Source organism: Ipomoea triloba, chromosome 7 (genome assembly GCF_003576645.1).
Source record: "Ipomoea triloba cultivar NCNSP0323 chromosome 7, ASM357664v1".
Lineage (NCBI taxonomy): Eukaryota > Viridiplantae > Streptophyta > Magnoliopsida > Solanales > Convolvulaceae > Ipomoea > Ipomoea triloba.
This window is the reverse complement of record NC_044922.1, coordinates 4,064,421-4,084,553: the sequence shown is the minus strand read 5'-3', so window position 1 is coordinate 4,084,553 and position 20,133 is coordinate 4,064,421. Positions and strand designations below refer to the sequence as shown.

At 36.2% G+C, this 20,133-nt stretch overlaps 4 protein-coding genes across 6 annotated transcripts in view; 3 read left to right on the top strand and 1 right to left on the bottom strand.

The window, feature by feature from the left end:
- Positions 1–396: 396 nt before the first annotated feature.
- LOC116024551 (putative clathrin assembly protein At1g25240) lies at positions 397–2,085 on the top strand. The gene is made up of 2 exons (XM_031265465.1): positions 397–1,183; positions 1,268–2,085. Exons 1-2 carry the CDS (start codon positions 719–721, stop codon positions 1,907–1,909), a joined length of 1,107 nt encoding a protein of 368 aa, XP_031121325.1. The 5' UTR covers positions 397–718; the 3' UTR covers positions 1,910–2,085.
- Positions 2,086–4,612: 2,527 nt separating this feature from the next.
- On the top strand, positions 4,613–6,500 carry LOC116025929 (protein BASIC PENTACYSTEINE2-like). The gene is made up of 2 exons (XM_031267308.1): positions 4,613–4,741; positions 5,384–6,500. The coding sequence occupies exon 2, from the start codon at positions 5,390–5,392 to the stop codon at positions 6,239–6,241; it is 852 nt and encodes a 283-aa protein (XP_031123168.1). The 5' UTR covers positions 4,613–4,741; positions 5,384–5,389; the 3' UTR covers positions 6,242–6,500.
- Positions 6,501–11,202: 4,702 nt separating this feature from the next.
- On the bottom strand, positions 11,203–13,155 carry LOC116025870 (protein BASIC PENTACYSTEINE2-like). 3 transcript variants are annotated; one of them, XM_031267239.1, is made up of 2 exons: positions 13,039–13,155; positions 11,203–12,303 (listed from the first exon to the last, which is right to left on the bottom strand). In XM_031267239.1, exon 2 carries the CDS (start codon positions 12,293–12,295, stop codon positions 11,438–11,440), a length of 858 nt encoding a protein of 285 aa, XP_031123099.1. In that variant the 5' UTR covers positions 12,296–12,303; positions 13,039–13,155; the 3' UTR covers positions 11,203–11,437. The 3 variants fall into 3 exon arrangements, with proteins under 3 accessions (XP_031123099.1, XP_031123100.1, XP_031123101.1); XM_031267240.1 differs by having other exon boundaries at positions 11,203–12,327; positions 13,039–13,139; XM_031267241.1 differs by having other exon boundaries at positions 11,203–12,300; positions 13,039–13,139.
- A 5,634-nt stretch (positions 13,156–18,789) lies between these two features.
- The window catches only part of LOC116025459 (PHD finger protein MALE STERILITY 1), a 4,832-nt gene continuing 3,488 nt past the window's right edge, over positions 18,790–20,133 (top strand). Inside the window, exons 1-2 of the mRNA XM_031266690.1 lie at positions 18,790–19,090; positions 19,324–19,645. Of these exons, the coding sequence (XP_031122550.1) occupies positions 18,790–19,090; positions 19,324–19,645 (623 nt within the window). The remainder of the gene's footprint in view (positions 19,091–19,323; positions 19,646–20,133) is intronic.

The window sequence follows — 20,133 nt, the reverse complement described above, 5'->3', positions numbered from 1 at the left end:
GTCAACACTTTATTTTCTTCCTCAACTCATATTGTCAACAAAATAAATATGTTAAATAAAGATTTATGTTAGAACCATGGAGATGAAGAAGGAGAAAGAAAAGTCTGTCACCACCGGCCATATCTTTGATCTAGGAGACGAAAGTTCGTCTCTCAATACAAAGTTTAGAATTAAAAGAAGGGAAAATAACATTTTTTGTGGATACATTTATACATGAAATAGCAATTTCATTCTCTCAATTACTGTATTAATGTAAGCATTAGTGACCCTATAATTTTTCATAAGGTGATGACTTTGGTCCATGGTTAACATTGACAATTAAAGACCCCATTACACTATATGTGTGAAACTTGAAATATGAGGCTAAACCAATACAAACCTCCAACAAATATTAAAGAAATATTATTGCTAAACCGGCTAATACAAACCTCCAACAAATAAGAGGCTAAAAATGAAATGTTGTGTGCTTTGAAAAATTGTTCCATAAATTAATATTCGCGCCGGCTCCGGCACCAATTAGCCCCTCCGTCGGAAAAATCTATCGCCGGAGCCGGAGGTGTTCATCTTCCGGAATAACTCACGGAGGAGATCAGAAAAACCGCACCAGCAGGGGGAAGGCTTGAATAAAAACACTACTAGAGGAAAGAATTGAATTGAAGGTGCTCCGATCCCGCGCGCGCACCCCTAAATTAAAATAAATGTGCAAAAGGAGAAGAAGATGGGGAAGCTATGGAACAGAGCCGCCGGGGCTTTGAAGGACCAAAACAGCATAGTAATGGCGAGCCTGGCCAGGCGGACGGCGCTGCGGAGACCGGACGTGGAGGCGGTGGTGATTAGGGCCACCAGCCACGACGAATCGTGCGTGGATTACGAGAGCGTTGAGAAAGTGTACAGGCTGGTTCGGCTTTCCCCCAACCATTTTAGGCCATTGATTTGGGCGATTTCCCGGCGGATGAGGAAGACGGGGAGTTGGGCGGTGGCGCTTAAAGGATTGATGCTTATGCACGGCGTTTTCAGCTGCAGAGTCCCCGCCGTCCGGAAGATCGGACCCCTGCCGTTCAATTTCTCCGATTTTAAGGACCGCCATTCCAATTCCTCCAAGACCTGGGGACACAATCACTTCATTCGCGCTTATTTCGCCTTCCTCGATCACAAATCCGCCATTCTCTTCATCGACGAACAGGTAATTAATTGATATCGCAAAACAAACAAAACTCGATCTCCAACTATGTATGATAATGGCGATATAATATAATCATATATATAGGAACAAACACCACGGTTATCGTCTTCATCTTCGCCCCTAATGCAAACCCTAGAATTGCTGCAAAAGCTGCAAGACTTACTCGACGTGACGCTGAAGATCCGGCCAAATTCATCGATCACAATCGCGCCTCTCATCATCGAAGCTATGGACTGCATCGTGGTGGAGATTTTCGACATCCACAACCGATTATGCACCGGAATCGTCAATATCCTGCCGAGAATTTTGGAGGCCAGCAAGGCCGAGGCCGAGGCGGCGCTAAAAATCGCCGCTAGGGTTAGAATCCAAAACCTGGAGCTCAACGATTACTTCGAATTGTGCAATAAAATCGGCGTCTCCAACGCCACAATACTCCCTGCAACTCATAAAATCAGCAAACAACAAATCCAAGAGCTTGAAGACATAATCAACGGCGTAATTCCGGTTTCACCTCATCATAATAAAGCGGCAAAGGAAGAACCACCGTCAATGCTTCCCGCATCTACCGTGGCGAAGGAGACTCGCCATTCCACAATAATCACCGATCGATGGGAAACGTTTGACGAAGAAACTAATCCTGCTAATTATGCACCGCCTCTTTTACCACTTAACAACAATTTGCAGCACCTTCAACATCGACATCTCCCAGATCTCATAACTTTCTAGTAGTGTTCGTTCAAGCTGATTTTCATTTTCATGGTGTCTCGTGTAATGGTATTTTATTTTATACAAGAAATTATGAAAATTTAAATTTGAGTATAGTTGTACTTTTCGTTTTGTTGAGAAAAAAAAATAGATATACAACCATTTAAAATGAAAAGTTCTTCATTTTTGAGTAAAAACTTTGATTTACTGGAAAATCTGAACAAATTATTTTATGGATCTGGTCCACCTTGTAAATGGATCTGGACATAAAATACACTTCATAATTTATATATTGAATGTTCATAATTCACTACAATTTACGTACTGAATGTTTACAATTTGAATTATGAGCATTCAGTATATAAATTGCGAACACACAGTATGTAAATTGCGAACACACAGTATGTAAATCATGACGGGTCCATCTTACCAATCATTATTCCATGGACCATAAATAAAAAGTACATTTTTAATATACTAAAGGTACATTATTTTTATACATAAAGTACATTATTTTATACATTATTTTATATTACTATAAAATAATGTAGTACAATGTTCATGGTCCACACAGCTCCATGGTCCACACAATAATTTGCCCCATCCTACAAAATGGATCTAAGTCTATGATATAATTATTGGATAATCTCTCGTCGAACTCGATAGTACATTGGGCTAACATTATAGCCCACCTAATCAAAACACTTAATGAGGTCGAAAATTTCAAAATGGCCCCTAATGCCGGTTAGTTAGGACCTAGACTAGGTAAGCTTGAAAGTAAGAGCAACCACATCAATGTTAAATTTGTTGTGATTTTTAGGTGACACTTAGGAGAGATAAGATGAAGAAATAAAAATAAATAAGAAATTAAAAGGAGAAAAAAAAAGCTGACAAACTAAATTAAAAAAAAAAAAAAAGAAGAAAAGAAAAAAGTAACGTATATGTTCAGAGTGGCCGCCAGGCGCCAGCTATGTCCCAGCGGGCGCGTGGGAAACACGTGCCCGCTAGGGCGAGTAATGAGTTCCAAGCGCGCCTGCCATCTTTCTTAAAAAAAATGACAAAAACCCAAACCTTGCAAGAGAATAATTCACCAAAAAACTCCACCCCACATCAACAAAAGCTAATGCAATTTTTTTATACTGTTTCAAAAACCTTTAAAATTCCACTGATATGGTTGTTGTAAGTCACTAATTTCCTATCCATGATGTACCAAGCATATGTTTGCCTTTTTAAATCAAGTATACATCTCCTTTGGTCCTTGCAATGCTCAACTAACATAGTAAACAGATTTCTGGTTCGTGTCATTATTCTCTCTTACTAGGACCGAGTTGGTCAGACAGTACTACCAATTATACATAGAATGATCATCCCCTTATTGATTTTAATAGTACAACTGTCAAGGTTAAATATGTCTTCAACTCTTTGAATGCACTTTGAGACGTTGAAACCCATTGGGAATTGGTATTTTTTAACATGTGGAAAAATGCCATGGCCTTTTCGGCTTACTCAGACAAGAAGCGACTTAAGGCTATCAACTATCATATTAACTATTATACGTCCTTCATCACTCTTGAGTCTTGCATATTTATTATTGCCTTGGCTTTTTCCAATTCCTGTTCGATCCCCTGATGTCATCATGATTCCTAAGAATTTGCACTTGGAAGGCAAATGTACACTTCTTCAGATTTAGCCTTAGGTTTTGATAACTTCAAAGCAATTGGCTAGATCAATAGGATGGGAGTCCCAACCTCTACTTTTGGCAAGCATATTGCCCACGTAAGCTTCCTTGGTTTTTCAGAGCATATCATTGAATAACCAATTGATCATCGTCTAGTACGTTTCCCTCCCATTTCATAATCCAGAAGGTATTACCTGGTAACAAAAAAAATTCATTTTGATTTGGTAAAAACATTTTTATTCTCATTTTTTTCTGCTATGAAGGTATAGTGGTAGCTCTTAAAAGCATCAATGAAACTTAAGATCTCGCACCCAGCGAGCGGTCTCTATGACCATCTAGTCTATGCTTGGGAGGGCATATAGGTCCATGGAACGAGCCTTGTTGATGTTCGTGTAGTCAAAAACTACACATCTTCCAAGTCAAAGGGTTGCGCCAAGACTACGTTAGCCAACCAATTTAAGTATTATTTTTTTAATACTTAATTACTTATATTACATTACTAGTATATTTAAATATATAAATAGAAAAAATCATATAAATTTTAATTTGTATACACTACAGTTTGATAGATAATGATATTTTAATTTTAATTATAATAATAGATTGTACTAATTTTTATGCGAAAGTATTAATTTATATTTATATTATATACCATACAATGAACAATGATTTTAAAATATTTGAATATAATAATGAGTTATAGAGTATAACATTTTTTAAAAAAAAAAATAAATTTTGTTTAAAAATATTAATCGGCCCATGACCCGCACGGATGAAGCCCGCAAAGCCCACATACTCGTGGGCCGGGCTGGTGGTAGGACTGGTTCACGGGTCTCAACTCACTTTAAATTCTTTATTCGCCTATTTAGGATGAGAAATTTTACCTTTCGTGCAAGTACTGGGCCGAATCTAGTTATGTACAGGTTTTAACATAGAATTAAATATTTTCTTCAAATAAATCTATGAGAGTATATATATTTCCTTTTTCAATATAATAGTTTAATTTAATAATTTAATAATTGAAAATATAGTTTCCGGAGACAGACAAGATTTTAAGGGGTCGATCTCTTTCTTAGGTTTCTCTCTCATCTCTCTGTCTGTCTCTCTCCTGGGTTTCTCTCTCCTCTCTCTTCCCCGAAGGGCAAAAAAAACCCTAAGGAGCTGTTTGCCCACAGGTAAGTTCTCTCTCTTTCTCTCTCCCCCTCTCATAAAAAATATGGACCTTTCCTCTTTCTCTCTTTTTCCATAAGTTCGATTTGGTTTATTTTATTTTATTTTTTTGGGGTCTCTAGTTTAAAGCTGCCTTGCTTGTTATTCATATACACGAATCTGGCTGATTCCGCTATTCTTTTAGCTAGATCTATTGTTTTTTTACCAGATCCGTGTTCAAAAGACTGGAGATTGTAAATTCTTCATGGGAAATTTAGTTGTTAATGTTTAATTTGGTGAATTTTTTTCAAGGCGGTTTTAAAGTTTTAATTTTTAGTTCACTCCTTTTTGCTGGTGATTTGTTTGCATCTTATCGGTGTGGGTTTGATAAAATTATGATCTGATATGCAATGCCGATGATGAGTCTTTGCAAGTTGGGTGGTTCATTTTTGGTTGCTGATTTTGGTTTGGGTGTTTTAATTTGTTTAACCAAGAGTTTAGTTTTAGGGTTTGAATGTGAAAATTGGTATAGTTCTGTTGTATTTCCTCTGCTGGCTTTCATGATTTACTGTGTTGTGAAATGAAAATGGTGCAATGGTTAAGTTTGATTGGTGAGAGTTTAGTAAGGAGTTAATGTAATGGTATTTGTGTTCCTTGAACTTCTGTAGCTCTCAATGGATGATGATGGGTTGAACATGAGGAACTGGGGTTATTATGAACCTTCCCATAAGGGGCCTCTTGGTTTGCAGCTGATGCCATCTGTGGTTGATCGAGACACTAGGACTTTCTTCTCTGGGCGCGAAAGTCCTTCCATGATGGGGACCAATGGTCTTTTTCATCCCCGGGATTCAGTTGTTTCTCAGGCGTCGTCACTAACGCATATAGACTACATTAGAGATGGTTGGATAAACCACAGGGACAAATTCCTGCATATGTTTCCCGGGAACCCTTATGGTGGTGGTGTAATGGCTGATCCTTCGGGAACTCAAACATCTATGCAAATGCTACAGACTGATTCGACTAAGGAGGAAATTGCTAATGTGGAGGATCCAAGTGTCGGTAAAGATAGTTGCCCTTCAAAGAAGAGGCTGGGTGCTGCAGCCTCACCACCGAAAGCAAAGAAGCCAAAGAAAGGGCCATCTGCACCGAAGAAAAATGACAACCCTCCTGCGCAACGTGCAAAACCGGCAAAGAAGAGTATAGAGGTTGTAATAAGTGGAATTGATATGGATATATCAAGCATCCCAACTCCCGTTTGTACCTGCACCGGGACACCTCAACAGTGTTACCGTTGGGGATGTGGAGGCTGGCAGTCAGCATGTTGCACCACCACTATATCGATGTACCCCTTGCCTATGAATAACAAAAGGCGGGGAGCCAGGATTGCTGGTAGGAAGATGAGTCAAGGTGCATTTAAAAAGGTTTTGGAGAAACTTGCTTCTGAAGGCTACAATTTTTCTGACCCAATCGATCTAAGGACTTACTGGGCTAAGCATGGTACTAACAAATTCGTGACAATCAGGTAAACTCGCATCAAATGGTATCAGTTCTTGACAGTCATTGCCATGCTCTCTGTTTTTTGTTGTATATATTTCGATGGCCATGGCCAAGATTTAATTTGTACTTTCTAGTCCATTTTACAGCAATTATACTTAAGAATTTGACATTTGAGATTAAACTTCTCTTCTGTTTCTTTATTGGCCATTAATGTTTCTTGGCCACTTAAAGTAGCAGTCATGAATCATGAATATTTCTCTTATATTTATTAGATTATTTTTGCACCAAGCCTGGCCATCTCTTATCACCATTACTATAATGCTGTTATGTATCTTGTTTGCTGCATACTATCATTGTACTGTCTAGTACATCTGACATGAACCTTATCATTTCTCTTTGTTTGGATGGTATGGTCATAGGTTTTGATGGTCTACTATGGTATTAGAGATTTAGAGTAACTGCCTCCCGAGCAATCGTATGGCTTAGCAATTGAGTTCATGTTTATATTGTTCTTCTACAGTATTTCTACTAGCAAACTTGTATCAAATTTGATCAATGACTATTCGATAGGAAACTTCATAATATTGAGCTAGAAGATAAAACTTGCCGACTAGGGTCCAACTATTATATGCATATGGAAGTGTAGTCTGTGCACTAAGATTCTGAGCATTGATGCATGATTAAGTTTAGTCCTAATTTGGAACAAGTAATTGGGATTCTAGTGTTACCCTTTTTCCCTTTCCCCTTTTAGAAGCTTATTTACATTATTCGTTTCTTTACATTGTTAACTTGCATTCTGTTTTTGCATATTATGAGAACTAGTGGCATTAGTACATTTTGGTTTTCGTACCCATCGACTATTGGCATAAGTCTTTCCTCTTGTCATCATAATTAATTTGCTCCATTATTGTCGACTGGCATTTGTGCCAAATTGCACTTTGGACCCTTAGATACTGTTGACATCACAAGTTTTTACTTCTGTAGCTCTGTCGACTTATCTACACTTTCATATATTCATATAGTACTCCTGTAATTATAGTACAGTGTCTAGATTTTCGTATAAGAATCTCGATTCACTTTGTAATATGCATGCCTGAATCTCGATTCACTTTGTAATATGCATGCCATTAGTGGTTAGTTTACTGCGGTTGCACAGTGCAGCATCTTGGACCGAATCCAGATCTTTAAGTGATGTATGCTTTCATGTTTTTAGTTACTGTTGATGGAACAGTTGAACTGAATTCTACTGAAGCTTTGAATTGATCATGTATGAGCACTGTACATCTTCATGAGATTGTGTGAATCTTCTTGTCAGGAAAGATATGTATTTTTACAAAGCATTTATGTGCTTACCTCTTATACCATTGAAAACTTATTTTTCTAAGATGTCGATCTATACTAGTGTTGATCTTACCAAAAATAGAACTATGTTATATTTGATTGTATTGGGTATTATTGCTGATAATATTCGATACAGAACTATATCATACTTGTAGTGTTGCAAGAATTTTGCTTAGATGCTGATTAATCGGCGCCTATGCGCTGACCGCCCGCCTAGCATATCATTATAATCGGTGTGGTCTAGGTAGGTGATTAGGCCATCTAGACTGCTTAGGCGCTGACCATCTAGGCTGCTTTGGCGCTAACTGCCTATGCTTCCTAGGCATCGACTAGGCTTTTTAGGTATCGATTAGGCTGCGTAGTCGGTCGATTAGTTATTGTTTTTTTGTTTTTTTTTTTCTAAGGTTATTTCACTCAAAACGTTCTCGTTTTAAGTGAAAACAACTCACATTATTACAACAAGAAGCATAATTGTCACATGCATTTCCTCGTGTAGCAACTAGCAAATGTTTGTCACATGCATTTCCTCGTGTAGCAACTAGCAAATGTTGGCAACATCATTGGATTCGTCATGTTCATCAGCTGATCTGTCCCATGTGGATTTTGTGACTTCTAGATCTATACCTCACTTCTTTTCTTTTTTTAATTTTAAAATTTGGAAAGTTTTTGTAACGTGTAATGCGTTGCGGAGTCATTTCCATTTTTGGTTCTACTGTTATTGGGGCATTGCCAATTTTAGTCCAATTCATTAATTTTTGTCACATTGCGGCCAATCTCCTTGTCACTTTTAGCTCACCGTTAAAATTTTTGTCAAATAAATGCCTAAAACAAGAGTATTTTGGTCTTTTCATGCATTGATCATCTCCTTTACCCTTTGCAGTGGTTTTCCTTACACATTTTCATCCAATGAAGAGGTCCGGCGAAAGCCATGGCTTTGCAATATGACTCACATGGCTTTCGCCGGACCTCTTCATTTGAAGAAAATGTGTAAGGAAAACCACTACAAAGGGTCAAAGAGATGACCAAAGCATGAAAAGACAAAAAATATCCTTGTTTTGGATGACCATTTGACAAAAAATTTAACTGTGGACTAAAAATGGCAAGGACCAAATAAGACTGACCGCAATGTGGCAAAAATTAATGAAGTGGACTAAAATTGGCAATGCCCCAATAACAGTAGGACAAAAAATGGAAATGACTCTGCGTTGCGGGACTAACCATTGAATACCATGATTATTATTGGTAGCATTATATGATTATAAATTGATAGAAGTGTGTAGAATGATATGGAACAAAACATTATGCATACGAGGTTCTTTTAACCAGAATTCTCTTTTGATTTTGTTTTCACTTTGAAATCTTTAATGTAAGGCTGGACATTGAATAAATTGTGCTTTATAATCATAATCAATTTGGTTAAAAAGGTCAAATTTATAATTTTGTGATTACAAACTTAACAATTTGACCTATTTATTTGGAGTTGTACTACGTTATTTTTATTTTCCTCTTTAAGCACATTACAAGTCTCAAATAGATATAGCATAGGATCTCTCAATAGATGACAATACCTTTATTACATTTGAAGTAGAGAAACTTTAACAATATTCATTTGTCTTTAAAAATATAGACAGTATAATGATTATACTGAAAATATTTTGTCCCTTATTTAATATTAATCGTTTTAATCTCTTAATCTTTTGACGTAGTGAGTTGCAAGCATGAAGCAATAAAATCATTAAACTATATTAACTTCTTCATTTTCTTCAACATATCCTCTTCAATTTTGGTTTTCTATATACAAAACAAAGAATTGACAACTTTATTGCCTAAGAGCATCTCCTAAGAGACGTCAAAATGCCATATTCCAATGTCATTCCGTCAATATTTGGTACTCCTACCCAACGGCAAAAGACAAAAAATTTGGCGAATGTGAACAGTATTGTGCCATATACTGTTCACCTCGACCAAATTTGAGAGGAGGGTACAAATTACTCTTTTGTCCTTATTTATTCAATTCTAAATTTATCTTTTATTTCTTTTTTTTTTGTGTATTTTTTTTATTTTGTTAAATACATAAATTTAAAATTTATATTATTAAAAATAAATTATACTCCGTACCATTTTAAAGATCTCATTAAAACATTGAAACAAGACTAATATTAAATATATATACTAATTAAAAATTAAAATACATCAAACATAATATATTTGTTAAATTGTACTATTAAACTAATTAATAACGAACTAACAAAGTTTTTTGAGGCAATGAAGCCCAAGAATTGGTAAATAAGCTATTATTACAGGTCATTTTAGTTCAAGCACGAAAATCCGACAACTAGCCATCACCGGCTAGTCATCTTCAACGAGGACAACTAGTAAAGGTCATTTCAGTTCAAGCACAAAAATTCGGTGACTAGCGATGACCTTCTCCAGTAACCATCTCCGACAAGGACAACTACGTCCGTCGTCGATTGCCATCTCCGACGAAGATGGCTAGTAAAGGTCTCCTTCGCTAGGGGTGAGCATCGGTCGGCTACGGTCAATAACCGACCGATAACCGAAAGCATTTTTTTGAAGGTTCATAACCGACGGATTATACACACATAACCGACCGAAACCGAACACGTCGGTTTCGGTCGATTATTTCGGTAACCGAAAAACCGAATTTCTGTAACATACTAACATCAACATAAATATTATAAAATTATTTAAATTCCATTCCAAACTGCCACACTGCAAAGTTCAAACTCCAAACATATAATATGACACTGCAAAGTCCAAAAACCAAACATATAATACTAAGTATGTTTAAATAACTTAAGAAACTAAAACTTAATAAACTAAACTTACTGTGTATTAATAAACTAAACAGTAAACTGAAATTGCTTACTGTGTAATATATATAAAATATTTATTAATATATATATATATATATATATATATATATATATATATATATATATAAATGGTGTCGGTTATTCGGTGACCGCGGTTTTGAACTAGCAATAACCGAAAAAATAACCGAATGGCCGAATAACCAAATTTTTTTTTCCCTTATAACCGATAACCGAAATTTTCGGTCGGTTCGGTTATCGGTTATCGATTTTATCGATTTTCCGGTTTTTTTGCTCACCCCTATCCTTCGCCAGGACAACTACAGCCGTCGTCGGTCGCCAGCTTCGATGAGAACAACTAGTAAAAGGTCTCCTTCGTCGGGACAACTACGGTCGTCGCAGTCACCATCTCCAACGAGGACAACTAGTAAAGGTCTCCTTTGCCAGAGAAGGCAACCAAAACTGGTCGTCTTCGCCCCAGAGATGCTCTAAAATTTTTCATTTTCAATATACATGTCTTTATTTTTCTCCCTACATAAACTTGATAAAATCAAGTTCACTATTTCACATCCCTAGCACATATAATCAAGTTCACTACTTTATATACTTTTTAGCTAAAATGTTATCCTTTTATATGAAATTATGAATATGTTATATCATTTCATTCCACTGAGATTAAATGAATGGATTGATGATTTGATAGGCAAATATAATGTTGAAATAGTGGTGAGATTGCTCTCCTATCATCCAAACAATATGGTTCACATCTAACTTCTCATGGTCAAACCAGTGTGCAGTAAACAAGATTGTTGATGGCAACAAAATAAAGATCACAAAATAATCTATTAATTAAATAAATAAAAGAAAACATTTTTGAATCCTCCTACTCTAGGTGGCCACAAAGCATTGCTACCTACTAAATGAAAACAAGAAATTAATCTCAAATGTCAATAGTTTTTATGGATCGCGGCTCTGAAACAGAAAAGGCCACCAACATATATACAAGCTAAAGATGGAAATGGCACAAACTGATATAACCCGAATACGAGTTTACCTGATGGTCACAAACTTGTTAGTTCCATGCTTAGCCCAGTGAGTCCTTAGATCGATAGGGTTAGCGAAGTTATAGCCTTCAGCCGCGAGTTTCTCCAACACCTTTTTGAATGCACCCTGGCTCATCTTCCGCCCAGCAATCCTAGCCCCGCGTCTCTTGTTGTTCATAGGCAAAGGGTACATTGATATAGTTGTGGTGCAACACGCCGACTGCCAGCCTCCACATCCCCACCGGTAGCACTGTTGAGGTGTCCCGGTGCAGGTGCACACGGGAGTAGGGATGCTCGAGATATCCATATCTACCCCGCTTATAACCACATCTATACTCTTCTTTGCTGGCTTTGCACGCTGTGCAGGGGAGTTGTCGTTCTTCTTTGATGCACCCGGCCCTTTCTTCGACTTCTTCCCTTTCGCTGGCGCGGCAGCTGCCCGTTTCTTTGACAGGCCGCCATCCTTACCAAGGCTCGGGTCCTCTGCACTAGCACTCGCATCCTTGGTCGAGTCAGGTTGCTGTTGCTGTTGTTGTAGCATTTGCATAGACGAATGCGTTCCAGATGGCTCGGCCATAACCCCGCCCCCATAAGGGTTCCCGGGAAGCATATGCAAGAACTTGTCCCTGTGGTTTATCCACCCATCTCGAATGTAGTCTATATGCGTTATGGGCACCTGGGAAACAATCGAATCCCGGGCATGAAAAATCCCATTCCCAACTATCATGGAAGGATTATCACGCCCAGAAAGGAAGGGCTTCGTGTCACGATCAACCACAGATGACATAAGCTGGAGCCCCAGATGCCCCTTATGGGTTGGCTCATAATAGCCCCAATTTCTCATGTTCAATCCATCATCATCCATTCAGACCGCTACAAATCCACACACAAAAACACCTATATTAAATCCTCATACAATTTAAAATACAAACTATCATTTCATAGTATAGATAACCCACAATTCTTCATACAATTTAGAACACAGACTATCATTTCATAGTACAGATAACCCACAAATCTTGTACAATTTGGGGCAAAGTGCTGGCCATTAAACTCCCGACCTCTCACGCCAACCAAGCTGGTTACAAATCTTCATACAATTTAGAACACAGGCTATCATTTCATAGTACATATAACCCACAAATCCTCATACAATACACCACACACAACCATGAAACTTACAATTTGAAACCCTAGCATTAAACACTGCGTTTTGCAGATCCAAACAACAAACAAATCTCCAAATTCGCACATACCCATACTCCGCATTGCAATAAAGATTACAATTTCAATCAAAACATACGGATCAAGATACAAACAATTCTCAGAGAATGGCGCAATTAAAAACTCGAGAAAACAATCGTCAAATTCAACACTTCCAACTAAAATTCCCCCAAAAAGTTACAATCTTTCGGGGTTTAAACATGGATCTAGTGAAAACCCATCAGATCTAAACATATGTACAAAGCAATCAACTAAATAAACATAAAGAAATACGACAACGGAAAGGCCGCGCAGCGTTAAACAGAGGACAAAAAATTTCAAATTTATGGAGAGAGAGGGAGGGAGAGAGAAAAAGTTCAGATTTTTGAGAGAGAGAAAACTTACTTGTTGGTAAACAGCTCTTTGGGGGTTTTTTTTGCCTTCCGGGAAGAGAGAGGAGAGAGAAAGACAGAGAGAGAAGGCGGAGGAGAGAGAAGAGAGAAACCTATGAAAGAGAGAGACCCTTTAAAGTTGTGTTTCTATCTTATCGTAAAATTATAATAAAAATAAAATATAATAAATACATTTTATTTTAATGTATTTAAAATTAAATTCAATAAAATAGATTAAAAAAATATAATTCCAAAATTCTAGCACATTGTTCGTTTAATCTTATCTCGTTGCCTCTTTCGTGTCCCACTTCGTTGCTCTCTGCATGGCACACCGGCACACCACCGTTAGTAATTTAATTTTTTATTTTTATGTTAGTTTATTATTTATTATTTATTATTTATTATTTATTATTTATTAGTCGTAACAAAATTTTCAAAAAATTATATATTAGTCGTAACAAATTTTTTATTGAAATAAATAAATATTAGTTTCATATTCAAATAACATAATAATAATAATAATAATAATAATAATAATAATAATAATAATAATAAGAAAATTATAGCGTTATAGTACTCTTAATTAGTCACCAAGATAGTGTATTTAGTCTTTCTTCTTGAGGATGTTATTTTAAATAAAAAAAAAATTTTACATGTCTTTTTTACATGAGTTGTAATCGATGGATAATTTTGTAACATCTGAACATCGCAAGTATTTCTTTCAACTTAAGGATCCTAATTCTTACATTATGAATACTCTAAATAATAAAATTTTAAAAAAACGCTCTTTATCTCCATCCAAAATCAACTCAATCGTTCACGAAAATCATTATCAATATATATTTAGTAGGAATTGAAAGGTATGTTCTATCTTTAAAAAAGTCTAAACTGGTAGTTGGTTTGTAATTTTTTTTATGTATTATATGTGATGGTGTTATTAGGGATTGAGCTTGTTAATTAATTAATTAATTAAATTGGAGCAAGGCCCAAGAGAGAGGAATGCAAGGTAAGGTGCCAGGTAGTGCAAGACAAGGTCCAAGAGAGAGCAGGTGCAAGGTGGGGTACAAGGCGGTGCAAGGAGGACCCAGTCACCCAGTGGTGGTAGGGGCGCCAGCAGGCGCAGTCGCTGTTTCCCAATTGCCTGGGGTGGCGGTTGGACATGTCGCCTTGGGCGATCGGGAGCGCCAGGGCGTGACAGCCGCCCTTGGACACGGACGCCTGTCATCGTGCGTCCACCCGCGAGGGGTAAGGGAAAGTTGTTGCGTTTGGTGGTTGAGGCAATTGACAGATAGGGACTACGCGGGATGCGTGTCTGGCTGGAATTGACAGGGTGTGGATGGCGTACACATGGGTGATCTGGGTTGAGTCACTAACAATATAAAGAGGGGGGGGGGGGGGGTCTATTCATATAAGACACACCTCAAAGACACCTTTGGTCAAGTAATCTGGTCTCCTCCTTTCTGTTGGTACACCAGGGTTCAAGTCCTGTGGGTTACATATTAAGTTATATTTGGCCTATTTAATCCTTAGCTTATTTATTTATTATTTTGGGTCATCATTTTTAGGCCAGTGCCTTGGGTTTTGTATCTATTTTATTGGGCCTCACACCCAGTAATAAAGATTATTATTTTTCGACCCCATATTCTGTACCTCTATACCTGATTTATGGTGGACTCGATCCTGATAAAGCCATCAATATGTTTAACATGTCCCTCATATGTATGGGTCGATTATTTTTTATGGCTATACATAACACATGGACATAATTTCTTTTTAATCAAGTGACGTAGATGATTGAACTCATAACTTTTTGCATAAGTCTTAACTTTAATACAAAACTAAATGATATGTTTTCTTTCAAACTAAAAGTAGGAGGAACTTGTGGGGTAATGTTTAAGGGCCTGTTTTGAAAGTGGAAGAAAACTATTATTAACTCAAAAGAGAAAGAAGGCAACTCGGTGGAGTACCTTCCGAATTAGAGATCCGTATAGACTAAGAGCTAGAGCCCCTAGCAAGAGTATGGGACAACTGGTTCGTTGAACGAGGAATAAAACGACATAAAGACTCATTAAAAGAGTTTATTAAAACATGACAGTGATTTAAGACTGAACCACAATATGAGAGATCTCTGCCCCTTCGTATAATCGCATTCACGACATTAAGACAATCAGGCTCAAGGCATATTTTGTCAGTATCTCGAGACTTAAGCCAAGAAAGAGCTTCTTTGCAAGTGATGCGCAAGGTATGAATCATTTGCACATGAGATTGGGCCACAAGTGGCAGCAATAAAACCATTGATTGTATTAATAGCCAGGAATACCACTGATTGTATTAATAAGAAACCACTGGTAGCAATATTGAGACTTAAGCCAAGAAAGAGTTTCTTGATCAGTAAAAGTGACTAAAATAATAGCTAGCTATGGGCTTTTGTTGTATTAAATTGCGCTAGGGTTTGGAGTTTTACAAGTATGAAATGAGATTACAATTTGAAAGAGTTTTGCTATGCTTAATTAATATTACATGTCTATTGAGTGTGAAAATTCACATACGCATTGAATATTTTGACTTCTAATTTCAACGAATAGGAGGGGACTAAGTGGCATAACACGACTGGTGGCCAGATGTTGCTTCAGTGACTCGACACGTGACTTAAGCTACAACTTTTTGTCTAATTATCCATGAAATTAATTGCACGAATATTTAATTATATATTCAAATATTATAATTCCAACATTGTTTTCTTTTTTGGTGATAATTACAACATAATCTTTTAGAATTAGTAGTATAATATTAAAACTCGAGACATTTGTGTTAACATACCATTTCCCAATATGCAAGCTTAGCAAAAGGCTAGATTTGAAGGGCCCAATCACCTTTTCCTTTTCCTTTATCATTTGTAGTTGCCACCAATTTTCTACTACTAAATTGTCATTTCAGGATATTGTGGACAAGGCAAGTTATAGTCTCTTTTTGAGGTTTTGTTACATCAAATCCTATATGGGGTGATTACAATTTGGATTCAAATAGTATACCCTATTAATAAATTATACAAAAAAAAGGTGGTATTTTTTATCCTCCAATTATAAGTTATAGTAGACTCAATTATCTAATTATAAGTGTCTTTAATTACTTTTAGTTCTCCAATATTTGTTTTTTTTTTTAATTTAGTACTATTGACCTTGTTACATGTAGTATCTGCCCATATATAATTTCTCTCCAATATTTGTTTTTTTAGTACTATTGACCTTGTTACATGTAGTATCTGCCCATATATAATTTCAGTAGACGAATCAATATATCAATATCGCCCCCACTGAGGCTCGAACCCATGACCTCCCTATTGGGAGAGTCACTTCTGTTTAACCACAAGGTCTTTGGCAAAATGTCTAAATCTTCTCCAATGCTCCACTTGGTCATTTGTAGTTCTCTAATATTTGTTAATGAAGTGACGTTTTTTCTCCATCAATGAAATAAAATCATTAAAGATGGTTAGTTTCAGTCTCAAAACCTAGCTTTTTTTGGGCTAAACTTGTAAATTTACCAGAATCCTCTAATTCCCTCACATTTTATTCCCCTCCAATCGACAAACTAGTTAAGACTAAACACCTAATTTTTTAAGAATTTGTGAGTTCAACCCAAATAACTTAAATGCATAATCTTCTCATTGATGTGGAGAGAAGAAAAATATGTTAAGGAATGAGAAATTTTAGGTGAGTTTACAAGTTAAGCTCTAAAAAAGTAGATTTTGAGATCGATTGAAAACTAGCAATATCTATTGATTTTATTTTGATGAGGTGAAAAAAATGTCACCATACTAATAATTGGACAAGACAGGGAGCGTTTATAATTGGGAGTCTGAATCTATTATACCCCTATAAGGCTATAATTAAGAGATCAAAAACATGATTTTCCTTTAAGTTATATTATTTTCTTTAAACACTTTAACCCTATAAATAGGTTAGAGTGTTGATGTGCATGAGACATGATATAATTTTTTGTGTGTATTGTGAGGTACTATTGTTAATCAATTATTAATTGGTTGTGCAAGATTTTCTATTTTTGTTTTTTGAAAGCAAGAAAAAAAATAAAAAATCATTAATTAGTTATAACTCAACATTTTATAAGTTTAACCTCCAACTTAATGACTCCTCACTACTCATACCTTGAAAACTGGTGGAAGGAGTAAATCACGTGATATGTTTTGACTAACCTACATGCCCCAAAAATACTTGTATATTAGCGTTTCAAACCTTGCACATTGCCACCGCTAGCAAAGTAAAGCTTATAAACTTATTTTGAAATAGTTTACTAGTTGAGGTGTATCCAAGGCTTATAACTAAACATTTTAGAGTCTACAATAATATGTAACTACCATCGTTGAATATAATTATTGCTCTTTAATTTAGATGTCAACAGCTATTAGCCTATTATTACTAGTCATTGATCATTGATTATTGGTCATCAATTGCTAAATACTTACTAGCTAGTCACACTTTATATGAGCATTTTAGTTTTTGGAGTTATTTTTACTTATATATACTAATAAGTCTAATATTTGAAAAAGAAATTGACATTATCCCACGGATGAACAAAAATTAAATTAAATAAAAATCTTTAAAAAAATGAAAATTGTAATAAAAACTTAATAAAACTATAATTAAATTAAATTCAATTAATAATGTAACACTACATAAGTTCGTATTGTTTAAGGTAAATTAATATTTAATAATAAGCGAATTGTGTGATTTTCTATTTAAAATATTAATGGCATATATATAGTAGATGGCTAACGTTACTCACAACAAGAACGGAGAGGAAGTATTTGCGTGATGACTTTGGAGACAATTAAGAGATTTGTATATTTATTAGCCACTTAAAAAATTGGTTTATTAACGATTATTGATGCATAATCACTATTTTTTTTATTAATAAAGCAATTTTTTTAAAGAAAAATGGAAATTTATTAAGGCATAATCACCAAATCAGAAATACAAGGAAGGGTCAAAACCCAAACCTCTACACCAAATTGAGAACTTCTTGATAAGACATAAGCCACATGATTCACTGAAGAACATGTGTAACACAAACAATTAGTGACGACTTCGTGAATAAATATAATAGTTTGCAGGGACAATCATATATAGCTAAATTAGTCAAATAGTTGACTTGAAAATCATAAAGTTCCAAGTTTGACTCTTCCAGTGAAGTTATTTATTAGCATTCTTGATTTAAACCGGTTAGCTATGAGCAACCTAGACTTGTTTACCTTCTTGTGATCCTTTACCAGATAGGATCAGAAGGCTTATAGTAGTTGGCCAAGAAGTTAAAAGGTGTAATAATTAAGTGCTATAAGTATGTGTAGATACATAATATGATGCATAACTCTTAATTAGCATGCCCTAACTGACCACAAAAATTGCCGGGTGACAAAAGAATTTAAATGGTGGATTACTTAGGAGGGTGAAAAGCATGGGTAATTGTTTAATCAAAATGAGTATACTACGTTAATGCATGCAATTTCGCGGCAGATTTTTCAAAACAAAATCATGCATATGGTGAGTTTTCCCCTTTGGCCTTTCCTCCATTTTCATAACTCCAAAGCCTCCTTCGGATGACACTCTAATAAGATTTTAGTCCCTCTTGGCAAGATATGTGTGACCATTTTAATATTTGAACCTATATAACTTCAATTATAATATATTCCTACTCCCTTTATATCCCTCGCTCTTCTCTTCCTCTTCATCTTCTAGGAAGGTAAAAGACAATGTCGGGTGGTTTGGATCTCACGGGGTGCAAGAAGAGGAAGAGAAGCGAAAGAGTTTATAAATTCAAGACATTTGGCGAGCATGGTTGCCCGGCAGGGTTTGACAGCCATAACTTCGAGGAAAACGTTAGAGCTTTCCTGGAGTACGCGAAGCCCGAGAATGGATTGTGCGGGGCAATGCCGAGCTGGTCGTTTCAGCTCGAGGTCCATCGCCACCCACCGTCATACGTCTTCCTCTTCGTCGTCGAGGAACCAATTGAGCTGTCCCTCAACCCCAAATGCAAGCATTGCCAATATATAGGTATGCATGCAATTTAGTGGTAAGTTACTTTTTCTTTGAGTACTAGTGACTATATTACATTAGTGGTAAGTTACTTAGAAAATGGGTATGTGGACTTTGTTGTTAGGTAAGATTTTGGTGGTGGACACTCTTTATTATCTCCTATGCTAATCACAAGTTTATATTCAAGGATGGGAGCATACATTATTAACATTTTTTTTGTGTGTGAAATTATTGGATTATATGTTGATTAGGATGGGGTGACCATCTAATTTGCAACAAGAAATACCATTTTGTGTTCCCATCAAAGGACACAATGGCGGCTTGTTTCAGCTTCTGTCAGCGGCAAAGTAGCAGCAACTTGTACGGCGGTGGCGCCGCCACGAATTCGACGTCGGAGATCCAACGGCCGAATGTGATGATGATTGAGTTGGAAGGGCACACCATGCACGGCGTTTTCCATTGCAATGGGTTTGGGCATTTGCTATGCATCAATGGCTTGGAGAGTGGGTCCAACTTGGCTGGCCATCATATCATGGACTTTTGGGATCGCTTGTGCACCGGATTACATGCCAGGTTAGTCTATATATACCTCAGGAAGTTGCCATGTTTGGTAAATGACTGTTAACTATGTTTTTAGCTGATTGGGTTAGAAGGTATAATTAATTGATAATATTAGCTGATTATAGAAAAGTGTTTGGTAAATTAGCTGTTAGTTTGATTTTTTAACCAAATCAAACAATTAATAATGGTCAAATAGGCCAAAACTGACTGATAGGGTAATTATTTTACCAAACAGGACCAAGGTGTTTAATTTGGGCCAAGGTGTTTAAGTTGTACGAGCATCAGAAAATTTTAAAAAATACCAGACAAATCTCTAATGTGTAGATTTTGGTGTTGTTTTTGAGAAAACATGAATGAGGGAGGGTGATTAGAGAAGAAATGTGATTCTTGTAGGATGTCTGGTTTTTTGTCTGAAAATGTGAGACCCGCATAAAGAAAATGGCGTGCCAAAATCGTGCAAACTTGCTTAAAATCTTCTGTTTTTTTTTTTTTTTTTTTTT